This window comes from Takifugu flavidus, chromosome 2 (genome assembly GCF_003711565.1).
Source record: "Takifugu flavidus isolate HTHZ2018 chromosome 2, ASM371156v2, whole genome shotgun sequence".
Lineage (NCBI taxonomy): Eukaryota > Metazoa > Chordata > Actinopteri > Tetraodontiformes > Tetraodontidae > Takifugu > Takifugu flavidus.
Window position 1 is genome coordinate 18,855,306 of NC_079521.1, and position 20,169 is coordinate 18,875,474.

At 50.7% G+C, this 20,169-nt stretch overlaps 1 protein-coding gene across 6 annotated transcripts; it reads right to left on the reverse strand.

The window, feature by feature from the left end:
• Positions 1-2,176: 2,176 nt before the first annotated feature.
• Positions 2,177-14,646, reverse strand: ppfibp2a (PPFIA binding protein 2a). 6 transcript variants are annotated; one of them, XM_057025241.1, is made up of 22 exons: positions 14,206-14,645; positions 13,493-13,579; positions 12,966-13,079; positions 11,414-11,545; positions 9,562-9,831; positions 9,219-9,311; positions 8,831-8,942; positions 8,120-8,181; positions 7,440-7,515; positions 7,200-7,324; positions 7,044-7,117; positions 6,918-6,966; positions 6,524-6,656; positions 4,726-4,855; positions 4,530-4,658; positions 4,291-4,441; positions 4,071-4,182; positions 3,857-3,945; positions 3,656-3,778; positions 3,003-3,128; positions 2,727-2,915; positions 2,177-2,653 (listed from the first exon to the last, which is right to left on the reverse strand). In XM_057025241.1, exons 1-22 carry the CDS (start codon positions 14,251-14,253, stop codon positions 2,438-2,440), a joined length of 2,640 nt encoding a protein of 879 aa, XP_056881221.1. In that variant the 5' UTR covers positions 14,254-14,645; the 3' UTR covers positions 2,177-2,437. The 6 variants fall into 6 exon arrangements, with proteins under 6 accessions (XP_056881221.1, XP_056881222.1, XP_056881225.1 ...); XM_057025242.1 differs by lacking the exon at positions 12,966-13,079 and having other exon boundaries at positions 14,206-14,646; XM_057025245.1 differs by lacking the exon at positions 9,562-9,831 and having other exon boundaries at positions 14,206-14,640.
• Between the last annotated feature and the right edge of the window lie 5,523 nt (positions 14,647-20,169).

Here is a 20,169-nt window from a genome sequence, read left to right on the forward strand (position 1 = left end):
GAGCTGGAGATTAGTCCAAGAGAGGCTACAGATATTAATAAAGCTAAATGAAATCCAGGAGTTTCAGCTTGTGAGGTCATTTTTTAATGTATGAATTTATTTCAAGTTTAATTTTGCGATTGAAGATTCATTTACATCATTTTCTGTATTTCTTCTGCCCTGGTCCACGATGCTAACATGCTTTAATGGCAGGGTGCCCCCCCCAGCAGAGGTGTTCTGCTCAGATATGATGGGATGGGTGTCATTCTGGGTCAGCTGTGACGATGACCCGGGGGAACAGAACCTGCTTCTGTCCTGTCGTGGTGCCACCCATCAGACATGGAGGACTGCTGAAGTCCCCAGTAAAGCGTCTCCTGTCAGTCTGGACAGAAACAAAGCTGCAACTCTCCAGCGTCTCTCAGATCCTTTGAAAAATCGTTGAAAGCGAAGCAGAGACGGCAGCTTTGACACAAGCGCTCAAGCCTCGTTGGATCCGAACACTCAAACATGACTGAAGACTTGTTTCTCTGTTGGAGTTTGACATTGGACAGTGATGCTACGTGCTACAGGAAATGGGTCCTCAGCTCCTCCAAAATGGCTGTGAAAGACCCTCAAAGAGCATCAAACTGTTGCTGAAGCGAACGGACGAACGCAGCCTGGTCGTCGGCGGGTTCTGAGGTTTGACGGAGCAGAAGCGGACGGCTGAATGCTCCTCTTGAGGGTGGCCTCGCCGGCCGCTCCGCCATTGCTGGGTGACGTGGTCATCGTTGTGGCGGGCCTTGTCGGGACAGGCTGGGACGGACGCGGCTTTAGAGGCAGCTTTGGGAGGCAAGCTGGTGTCCGGTTGATGACCCCGACGAGCAGTGGCGCTGTATACAAGCAGGAGGGGCGCTCCAGAGGGGCCCGGGGGGGTCCACAGATCAGGCACGGACACACTCACTGCTGTGGTCTCAGCGACAGCAGAAAAGTCTCCGGAAGTTTCAACCCTGGACGCATTAAAACCTGACGTCCGCCACCATTTCAGCGTGATGCATCCAAACCGAGTGTCCTTGCGGGCTAATAACGTGCTACTGTTGGCAAAACCTTTCTTTAAACAGTGATTTATCCAGTATAAACTGTAATATCCTGCATTTTTGTTTCTCACACCGCCAATAGCAAGTAGCCGGGAAGCAATAACTGTCAGAGTCATTTTCACTTAATTAAGGGAACTGAGATTATAATTCAAGGTAAGATGTCAGTTATACCACATTTGCCGATGGAGCAATTTACAATTTACTAACGTATAATGAGAGAGGTTGACACAAATAATAGGTCTCAACATGTCAGCCATTAGTAAGTGAATAACATTACAGGAATTATCGAAGGTGCTTGAATCTCTGTGAGCTCATTAGCTGTGAGCAACACTAAGTATTTTCAGCCATGTTTGAGTTGTTTGTTACATTTTTCCTGGTCTGACTAACAAAAAACTGGATCCTACTTCATTCATTGTAAACTCTCCAACTCTTGAGGGCTCATTTGGAAGTAGAGTTTTACTGTGATGGATGAGGTGATACAAATTGTGTGTTTTGTGCTGGCCTGATACCCACGGTCTCAACTGTCCAGCTGAAAGACCGGTTAGAATGATATCCAGCTGCCCACATGGCGTCACTGACTGGAAACTGCATTCTCACCCCCAAGTCTAAATCTACAGACCCACAAGGTCCAAATGAAATGACATTTGTTAAAGCTGAAACACGAACTGTTTGGTAAATAATCATTTTTCCTCGTGAAGCTTCAACCCCATCGATCGCTGGTCAACACTGACGCCTGCTGGTGAAAGTGGTAACTACACGTAATTTAAACGTCCAGGAATACAACTTTTTTATCCCCAAACCATTTATAATTCAAGCTTGTAAAAGTAGAATTTCGATGGCAAATCACAGCAACTATAAAATAAACGTGAGATATAAAACATGCATGTTTCATTTTACTCTTACAGTCACTATGTGGAAATATGAGGAATAAAATTCAACAATTTCAACAAAGGAGAATTTAGCTCCATCTTCTATGTGGCAAACTCTTGGATGAAAACAGGGTGTTTAAATCAACACAGTTGTATGCATTTCTGTAACTGTTTTCTTTTAAAAAGACTGACCTTAGCTTTAAATTAGCATATCTGAGAGAGTCGCAGGCACATTTACCACCATAATAACACCAGCGGCTTCGACATTATTTATTCATCAGAATTCTTTTTCCAGTCCAGCTTAAAGAAAGAGAGACACGTTTTCCAAGAGAATGTTGCAGAGGGTTGATAGTGTCCAGTCATTCCAGAACCAAAACACAAGGTCATCCATATCCCAACCAGGGTCTTAGATATAAAACATGAAATTAAACAGGCTGGATTAAAGCTCTCATCAGGAATGCAGGGAGCAGCGTTCATGACGTCACCATCCATCACGTCACTGCAGATGTGGATCCCTTAATGTTTGGAGCCTGTTTGAGCTCCTGTCTCCACCTCGTCCTCCTGCTGGTCCGCCTGTCTGGGGGGGCTGAGGCCTTTGAGAGCTGCGGAGGGGGGAGGAGAGCCGCCGTTCACCGCCACAGCTCCAGTGTCCATGGGGCAGATGTAATCCAGAGAATCGTCCTGTTTCCTCTTCCTCAGGTGGCTGAACTGAGTGAAGCCCAGCTTCTTTGGCTGGAAGCGAAAGATATTCAAACATCAATCAAGACAAAAGCCGAAGATCTGCAGTCTCAGGTGGGGGCTTTACCTTTACTTTGGCGGTGGTGGTGAGGGGTATATGACCCGTGGCGTTGGCGTACTCTCTCTTCTCCTGCGCTGCCTGAGCTCCCACCAGGGCAGAAAAGGCTGTGGCGAGGTGACGGCGTAAGAGCGTCTTCTGGGGAGGAATATTTAACAGCAGGGCCAAAGTCTCCGAGCTGAACCGGGGTTCCAGGATCTGTGGAGGAGCAAAGGGGGGTGCTGGTGGCCAACGGGTTTCCAGACACGTTTAAAAGAAGAAAGTCTCTCCGTGTTCAGCGCTTACAATCAGGCCGCCATGAACGCCGCTGCCCCGCAGGTTAGGAGCGAATTCTGCCAGATCCACCGACCTGAGCCACTCCATCACACGGTGGTTGGACCACTGCACCACCTCTGAAGGGGAGGGGTTCCTCTGGAGGAGAGAGGAGAACAGTATTCACACGGAATATCAGTTCAACACCCAAAAACTTTGTGTTGTGAAACATTTCCATGATGAACTGTTTTTAAGCTCATCTTTCTGCTTATTTTTATTTTTTATTTTTTTGGCCCAAGAGCCTTTTCCTAATTTTTTAGGGTAAGACTCTGACCTGATTTAAGAGGATCTGCCTGTGATGTAACTGATCTTTTGAAGGACAATTTGGACTGAAATTTTGCAACCCCACCCTGACCATAATGTTATTTTATTTCTTTATATATTTTGATGTTTGCATTTTGGTGGAGTAAAAGTCAGACTAAAGACTTTAGACAATATAATTGGAGGAATTTTGTTATGTAACGTTTCAAATCCCATCTATAAAAACATGGAAGACACATATTCACTTAAAAAAAAAGATATTAATGCTCTTTACACAAGAATTTGGAAAAAATAATGTGCGTCTGTCGCCATCTTGTGGCTAAAAGGTGTAATCACAACGTAACAGAACAGAACGCCGGAAGTACCTCCTCCCCTGGTCTGCGGCGGAGACAGTTTGGGTTGAACTTGTTGGCATGAAGGACGTGGATGGCACATTTAATGCTGAGATGATGGAGCTGACTGGTGACCTTTAGACTCAACAGGTCATTCTGAAAGCACAGGAAGAAAAATAGCAGTAGGGTAGGCGTTGAATGGGGTGGGGGGTGGGGGGGGGGGGGGGTCCTCACCACTGTGAGGTACTGGATCATTCGGCCGTCTACTCGGGCTTCATGGAACTGGTCTTTATACTGTGGCAGCCCAATGTCATCTAACCAACCTGAAATCAGAAATAAATTCAGTTTACCTGTTGATTTGTATTGAAAGTTCAAATGCTGCAAGAGAAAACATTCACATGGATGAATTTGCACAATTATAGAAAGAAACAATAAGAAAGAGCCTCACGGGCGACCCAGATGTAGTCCAGCTCGGAGGACTTCTCCACCGTCTTGGTGGAAAACGCTCTCAGAGCCAGTTGCAGCTTCTTCCTGTGCAGCGGGTTCCTCATCCTCATCTCCTGGGGTCAGAAAAGGCTGCACGTCTGTCTCGGTCTCAGACTCTCCCGACCCAGTGAAGCTTTTGAATCCTCCACCTCCGTATTATTTTATGGATTTTACTCTCTGACCTTTTCCAAATCCTGAGGCGTGGCCGACAGCAGCGTCTGCCCGCTCTCCACCCACTGTCTGGTCAGATTGACATACTGGCCCAGTCCAAAGTCCTCCAGCCAGCCACACACCTGCTCCTTGGTCCACTGACTGAACGGAACGCTCATGTCACTGAGAAGAAACACAGACATTTGTGTTAGTAATCAAAATATTCACCCTAATAAATAATCCGTCCACGTAAAGGGAAGCACGGTTGTACCGTGAGGATGCAGAGGCTTCAGGAGTCCGGGTCAGTCTGGGTCCTGCTGTTGCTCGGAGTCCCCCTCTTTTGAACGGAGCAGCCTCTGGATCTGCAGACTGGAATCCTCCAGACTGGGTTCTCCGGAGTCTGGAATAGTCGGTATCAGCGAAACACGGCAGGAAATGACGTAATGACGTGCTGATGCTTCGCTCACTTTCCCCAGAGTCTCCTGAAGCTGCTGTTGGTCTTCATGTACTCAGGCGACCCCACAGATCTGGGACCACTGTGCACGTTGGGCTCACAGTGAAGCGGGGAGCTGCTGCTGGACCTGGCCTCATCAGCTTCTTCAAAAGGAGAAAAAAGCAGCTTCAGACAGCTCAAATTTACCTTTCAGAGAACGTTGCTGAAATGGAGGCTGAGAGTGGTGAGGCTGGGGGAGGCTGGGGGGGGCTGGGGGGGGCTGGGTGAGACTAAGAGAGGCTGGGGGGGGCTGGGTGAGGTTGAGAGGCTGGGGGAGGCTAAGAGAGGCTGGGGGAGGCTGGGGGAGGCTGGGAGAGGCTGGGGGAGGCTAAGAGAGGCTGGGGGAGGCTGGGGGAGACTAAGAGAGGCTGGGGGAGGCTGGGGGAGGCTGGGGGAGGCTAAGAGAGGCTGGGGGGGGCTGAGAGGCTGGGTGAGACTAAGAGAGGCTGGGGGAGGCTGGGGGAGGGATGTGGTCCAGCAGACCAGACAGGGTGTGTTTCCAGAGCTCATCCAGCTGCTCTCCCTCAACTCTCAGCAATTACAGCTGTGATCAAAGCTCAAACACGAGAGCTTTGCTGATGGGACGCTGCTCCACAGGAGGGGGGGGGCACGCCTTTAACATGGAGGGGCAGGCAGTAGCATGAGGGGGCCGGGCCCGTAGCATGGAGGGGCCAGCGTAGCATGGAGGGGGCCGGGCCCGTAGCATGAGGGGGCCACGCCCGTAGCATGGAGGGGGCCGGGCCGTAGCATGGAGGGGGCCAGGCCGTAGCATGAGGGGTCCAGGCCTGTAGCATGGAGGGGGCCAGGCCCGTAGCATGAGGGGGCACGCCCGTAAGCATGAGGGGGCCACGCCGTAGCATGAGGGTGGCCACGCCTTAGCATGAGGGGGCCAGGCCTGTAGCATGGAGGGGGCGGGCCCGTAGCATGGAGGGGGCCGGCCCGTACAGAGGGGGCCACGCCTGTAGGCATGAGGGGCCGGCCGTAGCATGGAGGGGCCAAGCCTGTAGCATGGAGGGCCAACGCCCGTAGCATGGAGGGGCCACGCCCGACAGAAGGGAGGGGGAAGGGCCCGTAGCATGAGGGGGCCAGGCCTGTAAGCATGGAGGGGGGCCAGGAAGTAGCATGAGGGGGCCAGCTGCGTAGATGGAGGGGGGGGGGAGGGTGGGGGCCACGCCTGTAGCATGAGGGGGACGGGCCAGTAGCATGGAGGGGGCCGGGCACGTAGCATGAGGGGGCACGCAAGGTAGCATGAGGGGGCCGGGCCGTGTAGCATGGAGGGGGCCTGGGCACCGTAGCATGAGGGGGCCAGCCCTGTAGCATGAGGGGGCGGGCCCGTAGCATGGAGGGGGGCCGCGCCTTTTAGCATGAGGGGGCCACGCCTGTAGCATGAGGGGGCCACGCCTGTAGCATGAGGGGGCCACGCCTGTAGCATGGAGGGGGCCGGGCCCGAAGCATGAGGGGGCCACACCTGTAGCATGGAGGGGCCACACCTGTAGCATGAGGGGGCCACACCTGTAGCATGGGGGGGCCAGGCCCGTAGCATGAGGGGGCCACACCTGTAGCATGGAGGGGCCACGCCTGTAGCATGGAGGGGGCCAGGCCTGTAGCATGGAGGGGCCACGCCCGTAGCATGGAGGGGGCCAGGCCCGTAGCATGAGGGGGCCACACCTGTAGCATGGAGGGGCCACACCTGTAGCATGAGGGGGCCCCTCCATGCTACGGGGTGGCCTGTAGCATGGATCTGCCTTCACTAAGAGCCTGAGCTGATTTACTCTGGCTGGAGTCTCCGTCTTCGCTCCCCTCTGGAGACCTTTGACTCCGGCTCTCACTGCTGCTGCTCCCGTTTTGTTCGCTCGGAGATGAATTTCTGGGCAGCGTCTGATGTTTGCTGTCGCTCGGGCAACTCTGCACAAACCACACAGACACAAACAACCCAGAGGGAGAATCGTATCTTTGCCAAATCCTGCACAAAAGAGGGAACTGTGCTGCTCCGGTGAGGATCAGGGGTCAGTGAATTATATCAAGAGATGTAAATATCAAAGGCCGAACGGCCTTAAACTTCAACTAACCAGATTTGGTTTTTGCAACTAATTTATTCAAGAACGTCATAAAAGAGGAACAATGTCCAGAGAAATGCAACTTTTCTCTTCCTGATTAGGAAAGTACCTTCTGTGAAGTTCCGTTGCTCAGGTGTGGTGACGTCGGTGTTTCTATCCTGTAAATAAACATCAGTTATCTCCCCAAAATCCCCCGATGACAGCGACGATCTATCGGAACCAGCTGCTTCCTCACCTGAAGTCGCCGTCTTTCTGTGCTGATGAAGACGTGTGTGGAGAGGAAGAACTGGATGTGGAAGCATGCGACACCTGCGACGGCGAAAGACAGCAAGTTTCTCCTGCTTCAAAGATCAAAGTGAAACTGGATGGGAGCTGGGCCATCTGTACCCACTTCAGACTTTAAATCCTCGGATTTGGCACCGGCAGAGTCGCTCCTCTTCATCGGCTCCTGCAGTTCCTCCTCGCTGCTGGTGGATGGAGTCCTGCCGTTGGACACCGTGCCAACAGCAGGTGGCGCTGCAGCAACAAAGAGGAAGAAGTCAGGAAGACAGGAAGTGCAGCTGCTTACGTCCACGAGGACCGTGGAACCACTGTAGCGGGGGGGGGCTGTGCTGAGGAGTAATCTGATTACCTGGCCTGGGGTGAGTGACCTCTCTGAACTGTCTGCACTGCTTCAGCAGCAGAGTGAGCTCTTCAATACGCCGATCCTGAGGAGAGCACAGAAGCAGAGGGCGAAGGCCATCGAAACCCAATTAAGATGTTTATCTAGAGTTCTGACACACACACACACACACACACACACACACACACACACACACACATTGCTAGGCTTGGCTGTCTTCACTGCCACACAAACATCCTCCTCCATATGGCGTTTGCATCAAAGCTGTGGGTAGGGTGGGGACCGACCCGGGCACGGATGGAAATCTTAGTTGTGGTCCACGTCTGTGAGGAGTGTGTGTGTTTTGAAGTGGTGCCCGTGCCTGGTTCTGTCATGCTTCCCACTTAATGCAGCTTGCTCCCAAATTAGCTTTGGCAGGTCAGGGGCACACTTAAATGTAGGTTTGCCTGAAATGGGTCAGCGTGGGTCTGTGCCCGGCGCTCTGCACCTCTTTCAAGTCCTAGATTTCTCCGGGTGGGAGACCGGAGCCGACCCTCTTATCTATAAATGGCTGGTGGGCAGCGGCCTGGGGGCTCCCTGAAGAGCTGAGCTGGAGCACCCAGAGCGGCTCCGCACCACAGCTGAGCTGCGGCTCCGCACCACAGCACACTCTAAACACACCCTCTGTCTGGCGTCACGTGACCTCTCACCTTTTCATCGTTGGCAGCGACCAGTGACTTCATCGTAATCCTCATCCGCTGAAGCTCTCTGTCTAGAAGAAGCAATGCTTATTTAGAGATTTACAGATTTTTTGGGACGTATAAATATTATTTTGTGTGGTTGAAAAGAGCTGTAAAACTTGAGAGAAAGCTCCAAATCGCATATTTTTGGAGTTGCCAGGACTTTTTATAACTTCCAGGCACCTTGAGCCCTGTCAGCTTTTTCTTATTTAGAGCTGGAGTCCAATCAACAGCTGTTGACGAAGGCCGGTGGTCTTAAACGCCCCAGATAAGCGTTTTTCTTTCAAATGTTTTTAATTTGAAACAGGGGAAATGAAGCAAGAGAAAGACGTTACGCCTGTGGAATTCCAGAAAGAGGGAAATAGAAGCTGAGGAGCGACTGTGCGTCGAGTCATTTCGGTAGGTAATTCTTCCCTTCGAGGCAGGAGGAAGGAGAGGATACGACAACAGACGGGCGTGTCCGGAGAAATGGAATCAGTGGGGGGTGAACAGCAGACGCTGGTTCTACAGTGACTCTCACTGGTTTCTTGTTTGCACTCTTCCTGTCTCGGCAGGAGAACCGGAGGTTTTTACTGCCGGTTAACAAATGCACAAAGCGGCCGTTGACGCCGTCACCTGTCCTGTAGCTCCCTCACAGCTGGCAGGCTGTTGGGGGGGGGGTGGGGGGGGGGGGGGGGTTACCTTTCTCAGAGTCCTCGGTGGACGGCGATGGCCTGGTCAGCAGCTGAGTTTGCAGACTCTCGATCTCGGCGTTCTTAGTCAGCACAAGCTGCTGGAGGCTGCCGATCTCTGCCTGCGGGGGGGGGGGGACAAAGCTATGAATATAGGCACCACACACACACACACACATGCCGTGTGTGTGTCTTCCCGCGTGTTGGTCGGTGCACAACAATGCCCATGGTGAGGAGGATAAAGTGGGCATGTTTGCCCTGTTTCTGGAACTGTCTTTTTCCCCAAACAGTCCTCAAAATGACAGATGTCTGCTAGCAGATCCCCCCCCCCCCCTCGCCATGGTAGCCGTGGCAGCAGTTCAGAGGAGGCATCATTCATGTCTGCAGAGTCTGTTCACCTTGGTTGCTTTGAGTTTCTTCTCGTACTGTAACTTCTGATCCTCCAGATGTTCCACTTTCTCCTTGAGGGTTCTCAGCTCCTTAATAATGTTCTGGAAATGACGACAGGAGTGACCAGAGATTAGTTTCTGCCTGTAGTGTTGAGCACCGCAGCTCCTTTTGAATGTGTGGAATGTTTTAGTCAGTCTGTGTCACACAACACTTTTATTAGCGGCTCGTTTTAAAACAGGATGGTTAGTCGGTGCTCAGTTCGGTTCTCTCCTGAGCTGATTCGGCACAGCAAACTGGGTCGAGTCGTGCGATACTCAGACCGCCACAGGTCACGCCAGCAGGCACGCCTACGCTGTCGTCCTGCTGCTCTGCCTCTGAGCTGTCCTCCCTCCATCCCTTCTCCACTGGACCTTCTTCCCGTCCGTGTACCGGCTCTCTGGTTCCATCACAGGAAGTCCCAGCGTGCGAGGCCTGGCCCTCGCCGGCCTCAGTGGGGAGCTCGTGGTCGAGGCTGCCATCAGCCAGGGTCTGCAGCGCCTTTTTCTCTCGGATTTTACTATTGATCTCCTTCTGGAACCTACACATCTGCTCCTGCAGCTCACTAATGAAATTCACCACAGACTGACAGACACACAGTCAAGAGAGGTATTAAGTAAAGGAGAAGAGATGTTATCATCACTATAATAATGATAGATGAACTCAAGGCGCTCTTTTATTTAGGGCGGACGTCTAAAGTTCGAAGGAAGGGGTCATTTATGGAGAAACAGGAATCCTCAATCATGCGCACCACTGTCACGAGGGGCTCCGTAATGAAAGAGCAGCGTTTTCTGGTGAGTCGTGTCTCCACCCACGCTCAGGAGGCGACTTCAGCTGCGCTGTTGCAACACACCTCGCTCGGCTAAACCAAGAGGAGCGGCGCTAACGCCACCTCCTGTGTTGGCAGAACTCTCCCTCCACCAGGACACTCTGGACCCGCAGGTACCTGCGGGTACCTGGAGGATCAGCTGATCTGCTTGGAACTGAAATGCAGCTTATGGAGTAACAACAAAAGAAACGGCTCGACGTCTGTGTGATTGCCGTCAGAGGCGGTGGGTGGCCACGCTCCTATAAAAGAGTGTAAACAGCGGCCCAGTTATGCTCGGCTCGTGGACAGAGGAAGTCTCACTCGAGAGGAGAAGCGGATATGACACGCGATACTGAGCTAAATTTGCCCAGCGATTTAGTGCGTGTGTGTGTGGAGGGGTGGGGGGCTGGGTGTGGGGGATGCTGTAAACATGCAGGTCTGCAGCAGTAGCAGCATGGGGCCAGTAAAGGGTTCAAAGTAGATCCCCCCCCCCCCCCCCCCCCCTTTAAGTTTGAGCAGCTGTTGCAGAGAAAGCAGGAGTTAAAAAAAAGCCAAAAATCCAGAAAAGTGCTGCCCAGTGAAACGCACACGTGGCCCCTTCAGCCTGCAGATTGCATACATTCATACAAATGTCGCGTTTCAGACAATTTGCCATTAACTAAAATAGCTGTGTCGGGGAAAGTGTTTCCGGTGAGGCTTGGGGGGGTCCTCTTATTACAAACAAGCTGGCCAAGTCGAGCTTTAACCACCACTAAGAATAAAAGTCCCTGGGCTGAAGCCGACACACTCATATTTGGCCCAGCATCCATCACGCCAGCTCTGCTATTCCTGAACTATTTTAACCTGGGTGCACAAAGGCCCCTTTGACCAGCTCTGTTTGGACAGTAACTACATCCATTACAGTATCCTGTCTGGTGGTGCTGCCACCCTCCTGCCTTCCCTTTGCAAACCTGCCGAGCGCCCGGATCTGCTGGTAACCAGACACATCCATAAACATGCTAAATGAATATTTGGAACCCATCAGACCGAATCTTCCCGTAACACTCACTGAGGGAAAACAGAACAGGGGTTTGTATGAATGCTCTCCTCCAGTTTCTGCTGCGCTCCAAAAACTCCACAAGCTGGTTAGATCCATCGGAACGGGAGCCAGATTTTTCACCCTTCTTGATGCAGTTTTTCCAAGGACCAAACGAGGATTTTAATCCGTCCAAACATTCTTTACAGAGGTCGTGAGCAGTGCATCGCTACCAAAATGCACCTCAATTCAAGCCTTCCGGTTTTTAGCTGTGACAGGTTCTCATTTCTGCTCTTTTCGGATCCAAAACAAGACTTTTCACGCTGATTTTGATTGCCACCTACCTCTGCTTTGTGCTGCCTCTCAGCCCCGTAGCCCTGCTTCCCCTCCATGTCTGACAGCTTCAGTTTCAGGTAGGACACCTCCCCCATGAGACTCAGCTTCTGGCTCTCCAGCGACGTCCTGTGCAGGAACTCCTGTTGACAACCATGAAAGAGTTGAGGCCACCAGGCAGCAGTTAGCGTACAGCATTAGCGTGCAATGATGACATTCTCCCTTTGAAGACGCGGAGCTCTCACTACTTACTGGACAGAGGCAACATTAAATGTGGGACACAGCGAGCGTCCACCTCAGTAATAACAGTCTCCACAGACAAACCCACTGGTTTCAGCCGCTGTTAGTGCCTAAATATACACAACTCATGACCACTATTTATAATGCCCATTTCACAGCACGCTCAGAGTGCACAGCGAGGTTGCAGTGATGAGTGTGTGTGTGTGTGTGTGTGTGTGGGGGGGGGGGTCAAAGGTATGTGAAAGATTTGCAGAGGGAACACAAGAATGAACTTTGATGGTTTCGGCTTTTCTCCCGAGCACCTCGGAGCCGCCGTGAAACGGCTGTCAGTGTGACAGTCGGCCAGGCTGCAGGCAGATGTAATGCTAATTTAGTGCACGTCAAACAGGTGCTAAATCACTTACAGCCCACAAATGAGCATCTGAGGCAGGCAAACAGTGTCCATTTAAGTCTTGAGGCTTTGGAAAAATAGCTGTGCGCTTTCTCCAGGAGTGCACGTGGAAAATATTAGAACTTTGTCACCGGGAAGAGATTTAGAGCTTAGATCCAAATCCTCATAGTGACCCGCGTATTTCTTCATGGAACCAGCCTCATCTGGCCTACACACACACACACACACACACACACACACACACACACACACACACACACACACACACACACACACACACACACACGTGCGACGGTATAGAATGTGCGTATGGAATACATATTGTGTTCATTGTTCACCATCCCAAAGACACATTCTTGGCGCTAAAATGAGACGGAATAAAGGGAACGAGTCCACTTTGACTGGAAGCAACAATTCCAGAATATGTTCCTCTGCTCCAGTCATCTTACGTCTGCCTTTGCCTGCAGTGGAGAGGGAGCGTTCCCTCATGGATGCGTCCGTTTCAGGACTCAAGTGTCCATTCAGCCAGCAAAGAGCAGCGTTGCAGTGAAGGAAATTCACCTTTTACCTTTAGCGCTGCCCCCCCCCCCCCCCCAGCTTTAGCTCCCTGTCCTCTCTCTGTTTTTCTTTCTCATCACACTGTTGGGGGGGGGGGGGGGTCTACGGTGCAGTAATCACCTGCCCAGACAGCTCTGTGCTCCCAGACAGCTGCAGAATGAGGTCTGAGTGCCTAAAATATTTTGGTCTTCAAGGTTATTTAAGTCTGGATGTCCTGTACAGGAGGGACAAGTAATCCTGAATGAGGAGGAATTGATTCACCTAAAAGACCCAGACGGTCAGTCTGAGGTCTTTTCCCATCTTTTTCCTGCCTCACTTCCTGTCTTTGGTAATAATGTTAGGCCCGGCGACTGAAGGCATGTGGAACTATTTACCTGCTGCAGCATCTCCCCCGCAGACCTGAGTTTTTGTTGATGTTCCACCAGAGAACTCTTCAGATCGCTGATTTTGGCTCCCTGAGCCTCCACCTGGTCAGTCAGCACGCTCACCTACGAGCATTTGAACAGGGAATTTCCTTTTTTACACTGTAACAGCAAGTTTACACAGTAACCTTTCGTCTGGCATGGGTGGAGATGCTTCATATCAGCCACTTTCACTTTCACCATGCGCACGTAGCACCAGGAGCTAGAACCTTTCTCATGTAAGCACTTGTCCTGCAGTTCTGATAACTACACACACCAGAAGGACGCGTCACAAACGAGACTTTCTTGTATTGCGACAGCAGGCGCCTCTCTCACCCAGAGGCCTCGTGGGATCCCGGCACTGGTGCCGGTCCAGAGGGACTGCTGCGGCAGATTGGTTCTCTTCACAGATTAAGGTTCATTAGGAAAAGCAGACGTGTCGCAACAGCTCGTGCAGGCACATTTCAGGCAGAATCAGTTCCTGTTTCAGGAGTTCTCACCTGTAGAATCAGCGACTCCTTGTCTCCTTCCAGGCGGGACAAACGCTGCTGGTAGGACTCGCCGTTGGCCGATGACGAGGCGTTTACCTTCAGTACAAAGGTCTTAATGAGGAGCAGTTACCCAATGCGTGCACACACACACACACACAAATATACTGACGCACACAGACAGGCGTGGTGTGTGTGTTCCAGGTGGTGTGTGTGGTAAGAGTCTGTGGGAGTTTTGAAATCTTTATCCAGCATTAGAAGTTGAGAACAACAGTGTGTGTGTGTGTGTGTGTGTGTGTGTGTGTGTGTGTGTGTGGTGTGTGTGTGTGTGTGTGTGTGTTTTGGCTGGAAAGTGCAATCGAATGAGCTCAAATTTCCCAGAAATTCCGACGTCCAACCCAAAGCCCCATCCCTCACATACAGCTCGGACAACAATAATAATAAAAATAAAGCCTTTGTTGCCTTGAGCTGTCACTCCCAGTTGTGCGTCCGATGGCATCAGACCAAATTTAACGAATGAAGAGGTTTCCCCTCCGGACGGGACCTTCGGTCAGATCCCACCCCGCGGAGGAGCTGCTGTCTACATTACTGCCCCATCAAACCCTCGGGACATGTGCATTTGCCCCTGTGCATGTCACACCTCCTGCAGCACCCTTATCTGCCCCATTCACCCAAAACCAGAACCAGCTTCTAGCTCAGGAAGGTGGGAAACGCACGCGTCTTACCTTCTTCAGCCAGCCAAAATGTTTGTAGAAATCGATATCATGCTCCATCCTGCAGGCCCATCGCTCTGCAGCGCTCTCCCAACGTTAGGTAACAATTTAGCTACAGCTACAAAGACGCCAAAAAATCCACAGCAGGATAAAAATAGCGCTTTAACTTGTGCTTTCTACCCCTCTGTGCTCACACACTTCTACAGCGCTTCCATTCTGCAGCCGGCAGAACGAACAGCGAGGACCTCAGTCCATGTGGTTTGTTGTCTGGGCAGCCTGCAACGTTTAGAGCCAAGCCGAATATCTCGCTCTGAGCCAGTTGGCTCTTCTCCCTTCCTTTCTTTCTGAATATTTTTGTACCCCTTCTAACTCCCCCTTTCCGTTTCTTTCCCTGCCTCTCCGCTCATGCTGCCTCAGTATTGAGAGTATCTGCAGCAGGTCTCAGCCCGTCTCTCCGTCCACCCTCGCTGGCTGCTGGACCTCTCTACCTTCAGCCGGCCCTCTCCCTCCGTCTCAAGTACCTCTTTGGGGGAAGGTTTTTTGGTGTTTTTTTTTGCTTTGAGGGGCTTCCAAAAGGGGCACAAGGGGAGAGCAAACTTTCAGCAGCACGTGCTTGTCAGATGTTTGGTGAAAGGAGTCTTAAAAAAGAGAGGAGGGGCAGAAGAAGAGGTGGAGGAGGCTGTGTTGGAGAGACCATTGTGATTAAGTAATTTGATTAAAGAGGCTCTGTTGGAGCAGAGGAAGATGGCAGGTCGAGTGGAGGAGAGATGAAGGATTAAAAGAAAGGTAGGACTAAAAACGAGTGCGCTGAAACCGGGAGAGCAGCCTGCTGTGAACAGAAGCTCTGGATCTCATTACGGGTGCAGTTTGCTGGGCTCTCAGCTCAATGCAGGAAAATCCCTCCAGATGTCGATGGCCACGATGAAAGTCCACCGCCAGATCACGCAGCTAATAAAACCCACAGCCTCAGAAGGAGAGCAGCGGCAGCTTTCTTCTTTCACACGTGTTTGATATTCCACAGCAGACACTTTGAGTTCCTGCGTGCGCTCACCTCGCCTCTCTTCAGCCACCTCAGAATAACATCTGCCGTGTCGGTGGAGACTTGCTTTCTGACAGACTCCTGCTCTCGCTCACTCCCCCAGCCCTCCAGCAATGCCTTGAGGGCCTCGGTGTGCTGGGACGCCATCGGTGCTGGGTCGGTGTGGCGTGGATCAGTCAACGGTGAGCTGCTCTGTGGCGTCTGGTAACTCTTGACTCCTACCTGCATTACAGCAGAGAGCAGCTCTTTGCCTTTCTGACCTGCACAGGCAGAACATTTAGCACAATATTACTCCAGGATCAGCTTCTTCTGGGCTTCTGGTGCTGGTTGAGGCCAGTTAGTGGAACGACCTCTAGGGGGCGCCGTTGTGCTCCCATGTGACAGATGGAAATGGCATCACAGGGTTGCACACTGGGTTCTGAAATCCCCAAATTAGAGGTCTAACTTTGGTCACTGTTAATATCAAGTTGCCTAAAGTACTTTGATGATGTTTAAAGAGAACACATGGGACAAATGCAGCATTATGGTATTTTTAGCAGCACGTTTTCAACATTAGCTGCTGGCGGAGCTGCTAATGTTTCAAATGTCACCTTTAATATTAAAACCGTTGTTTGTTGTTTTTACCTCCAACGAACCAAAACTCTGTCACATCCACCAGAAAATAAAACTGGGGAATCACACTTCCTCAATTGTTTTCCATTTGTATAGGTCTCGTCTTTCGTATCTATGGAGACCAGCAATCACTAATGAAGCAGTCGTGTTTTTGAGATAATGAGTGAAGAACCCAGAACTCTTACCGGCAATAATGTCATCCATTCGCTCCAAGGCAGCCTCTAAAATGTGGCAGGCATTTGACGCCATGGCGACAAACGTGTAGGCAGCCCTAGAAGATCCTGAATCGGGGCCGAGGGTTGACGGAGCATCTGAGGAGAAACAGCGTTGCAGATTACTCCCAGTCGCCGTCACGCTTAGATCAGCGGCTGCTCTGACATCAGAGTGACTCTAAATAAGAGCTCCCACATGTGGCCTCGTACGTTTAAACGCTCCTCTCTCATTTGCAGTCTGGGCCTGACCCACTGTCAGAACTGCTGAGGGGCGCAAACACGGGTTTCACTTTAGTTCCATCCTCTGTTTTTCTTTCCATCTGTACAAAGGCAGCACGTGCACGTGTAACGCCCGACATCCAAAACACCAGCGTTTCAAGTTTGATGATTGTTTGATGCAACTGGAACATTTTAAGGTCTTCTACGGCATCACGCTTCCATCACAAACGCTTCCATGTGGGTGTGTGCGATTTCACTCCATCCATCCATCCACCCACCCACCCATCCATCCATCCATCCACCCATCCATCCATCCATCCACCCACCCACCATCCATCCATCCATCCATCCATCCATCCATCCATCCATCCATCCATCCATCCATCCATCCATCCATCCATCCATCCATCCATCCATCCATCCATCCATCCTCCATCCATCCATCATCCATCCATCCATCCATCCATCCATCCATCCATCCATCCGTGGCTTTACCCCTGCAGGGGGCTGGAGTCTGTCTCAGGTGCCTTCAGGTGAGAGGGGGAGTCAGCAGCTCATCACAGAGATAACCTATAGAACCATTCACACTGCTCAGGTCAGCGTCACTCATTCCTCTCTCCTCCAAATGTGCACGTGTAAAAAGCCCACTCGTGCACGGTGAGAGCAGACAAACGCAGCTCCAAAAGCGTCAGCCATCGGTTCACACGAAGATCTTTGTGCTGTGCGGCCGCAGCGCGACCACCGCCCCGTTTCGTTTGATTTCAGGTCTATTTTTCTGTCTTCATGGCCACAGATGAAGGACTGGACGGGTCGCTTCATGCTGCTGTTTCCCCGGAACTTGATGTTGGGGATTTTTTTTGTTTTCTACCACCATTAGTGTGAAAGTACATCTAAATAAACAATGCCTGATATTAACATTTTTCAGGCAGTAAGTGATGGTTAAAAATGTTCTGTAAAAGCATGTAAGCATAGCACTGAAGGTGGTTTTATTTAGTTATTTAGTGGTTCTTCACGCTGCAGTCCTACACTTAACTCCCAAAACGTGTGACTGCGTGTGGAGGTCGGATGGTTTCACCACGCAGGTCAAAAGCAAGCATGGCCGTCCGGAGAGAAGCCAGGAAGTGGGAAAAAAGTAACGGCCTTCATTTTTAAGATCGCACAGCAGGACAGATTGTAATATTTCTCCTGCCTTTGGGTTCAGAAGAGAAATCCTTTTTTACCCCCCTTCACACTTTTCCACAGACAGAAACATAAATTCTTTCAGAGCCGCCAAAACCTTTGTGGTCTTGCCAAATAATGAGCTTTTTCTTTTGTTGAAAGAATCATTTGGCAAACTTTGAAACACACCCTGAATTTCCATCCAGTTCCAAGCTGTCATAGATGACAGCTAGTTATTTCACATGTGTAACTGGTCATGGGTGTGAGGAGAGACTGCTGGTAGAAGCACACACACACACACACACGCACACACATGCACGCACACACACACAGATCAGAAGCCTTGTGTTACCGTGAGAAATCTATTGCATATTTCATTTAGTTTGCTTCAATAAAAGACTATTGTTTAAACCAGTAATTAGCAAACTGTGTTTGTCACAAACAAAATGCTGTCATGGGGAGAGAAAAGATGTTTATTAGAAATCAGAGGACGACTCAGCGTTCCTTCATTAGCAGGAGGCGCAGCTTCACCTCCCGTCAGTCACATTCACAGCTAATTGCTGCCTGTCTGAGTCATTTATCTCTCGTCTGATATTTTATCATCCAGCCATGTCAGGAATTGTCTGATATACCCAAGGATGAGTGTCGATGGACTCTGGTCATCGTTTCTGGACGGAACAAAATGCCAAAAAATAAAATAAAATAGCACCGCCATTTCATCTATTGCTGAGAGAGAAATTGAAAATCCTGTCCTGTCTGCAAATGGAACCAGCTTCATATGTAGAATGTCCAACATCTCCTGCAACAGCCTTCCATTTTTAGAGTTTATGTTGCAGCTAACGCAACAAACCTGTCTCTAAAAATAAGCTTATATGAGAGAAGTGAGGACAACGAAAATCAATCAAAGGTTTTCAGCTGCAGACACATCAAAAAAGAGAAATTCTCAGTAGAAAACAGCACCCTGGGTTGTTCAGACCCAGATGAAGTCTTTAGGCTGACAATAACCAGTGCTGCTGGATAAGAATGACCTGTGGGTTATCCTCCCAACACGCGGTACAAATAGCATTAGCATTCATTATGACATAACCTGGGGCTCTTGTATAGAACAAGGAGAGGAGAAATAATCCAGGCAGCACTGAGGATGTTCGGTGTCGCCATGCAGAATATTCTCGCCTCTGAAGCGTAAATCTCAGACCAGTAATTAAATCAGCAGGTAATTTGTGGGAAAACGTGTCTCCCCTCTCCTCGTAACCATCAGCCTGAGTGGATCACAGCTTTGCAGCCAACCGGTAATGTGTCATACACAGCACCCACTAACACGACCTTAACAAGCAACCCACACAGCCCACAGCCCCTCCCCCACCCCTTCCTTTTCTCCAGGATGATATTCCATCATGACTCCCAGCGTGAGGAATAATGCGGGGAACGGAAAACGGACAAGGTTGTGGCCATTAAGTGGATGGTAACTGAAGTCTGCGCTCCGAAGTGGCGGCGCCATCTGAGACCCTTGACACTCACACTGAGGAGGCTGGCATTATTCATCTGGAGGCCCACAACATCAAACGTGCTATAGATAGCAGCCTGGATTCCAGAGGCAGATGAAACAGGGCTATGGAGCAGTCAAACACTTTATTCCCTTTGCTTTGTGGCATAAATATTGAATGTGAGGACCCGATCGCGGGAAAAGGAGCCGTCCTCAGCGCTTCCTTTCTAACAGTGCTAATGTGCTAGGATGCTACTGTTCCCACCAATCGGAGGATTACAGGAATGTCCTTGCTGCTACTCTGGTGGTGACTCCTGTGTATTTGGTTCTGGGTGTGTTAAATGAGGTTCTGCACGATGTACAGGGCAGATATACAGAGCGGGGGCAGGAATGCTAACGTTCCTCAATGCAGGAAAGACATTGAGGAACCGGATCCTAATTGTCAACGCAAAATTGGATCGCGGCTCTTTCCATTGTCACAAAACACGAAATTAAACATTGCACTTCGCTGGAGATCACTGTGGAGGTGAGCAGGAGATCACTGAGGAGATGAAGCAGGAGATCACTGTGGAGGTGAAGAAGGAGATCACTGTGGAGATGAAGCAGATCACTGAGGAGATGAAGCAGGAGATCACTGTGGAGGTGAAGCAGATCACTGTGGAGGTGAAGCAGATCACTGAGGAGGTGAAGCAGGAGATCACTGAGGAGGTGAAGCAGGAGATCACTGTGGAGATGAAGCAGATCACTGAGGAGGTGAAGCAGATCACTGAGGAGGTGAAGCAGGAGATCACTGAGGAGGTGAAGCAGGAGATCACTGTGGAGGTGAAGCAGATCACTGAGGAGGTGAAGCAGATCACTGAGGAGGTGAAGCAGGAGATCACTGAGGAGGTGAAGCAGGAGATCACTGTGGAGATGAAGCAGATCACTGAGGAGGTGAAGCAGATCACTGAGGAGGTGAAGCAGGAGATCACTGAGGAGGTGAAGCAGGAGATCACTGAGGAGGTGAAGCAGGAGATCACTGTGGAGATGAAGCAGATCACTGAGGAGGTGAAGCAGATCACTGAGGAGGTGAAGCAGGAGATCACTGAGGAGGTGAAGCAGGAATCATCACTGAGGAGGTGAAGCAGGAGATCACTGTGGAGGTGAAGCAGATCACTGAGGAGGTGAAGCAGGAGATCACTGTGGAGGTGAAGCAGATCACTGAGGAGGTGAAGCAGGAGATCACTGTGGAGATGAAGCAGATCACTGAGGAG

Excerpts from the sequence above, each read along its gene's own strand:
- ppfibp2a (XM_057025241.1), bottom strand. The coding sequence starts at position 14,253 with ATGGAGCATGATATCGATTTCTACAAACATTTTGGCTGGCTGAAGAAG. Across the intron at positions 4,659-4,725 it reads TTCAGGAGACTCTGGGGAAA|ACTCCGGAGAACCCAGTCTG; the intron begins GTGAGCGAAGCA and ends CGACTATTCCAG. Across the intron at positions 2,654-2,726 it reads CCACCACCGCCAAAGTAAAG|CCAAAGAAGCTGGGCTTCAC; the intron begins GTAAAGCCCCCA and ends TTTCGCTTCCAG.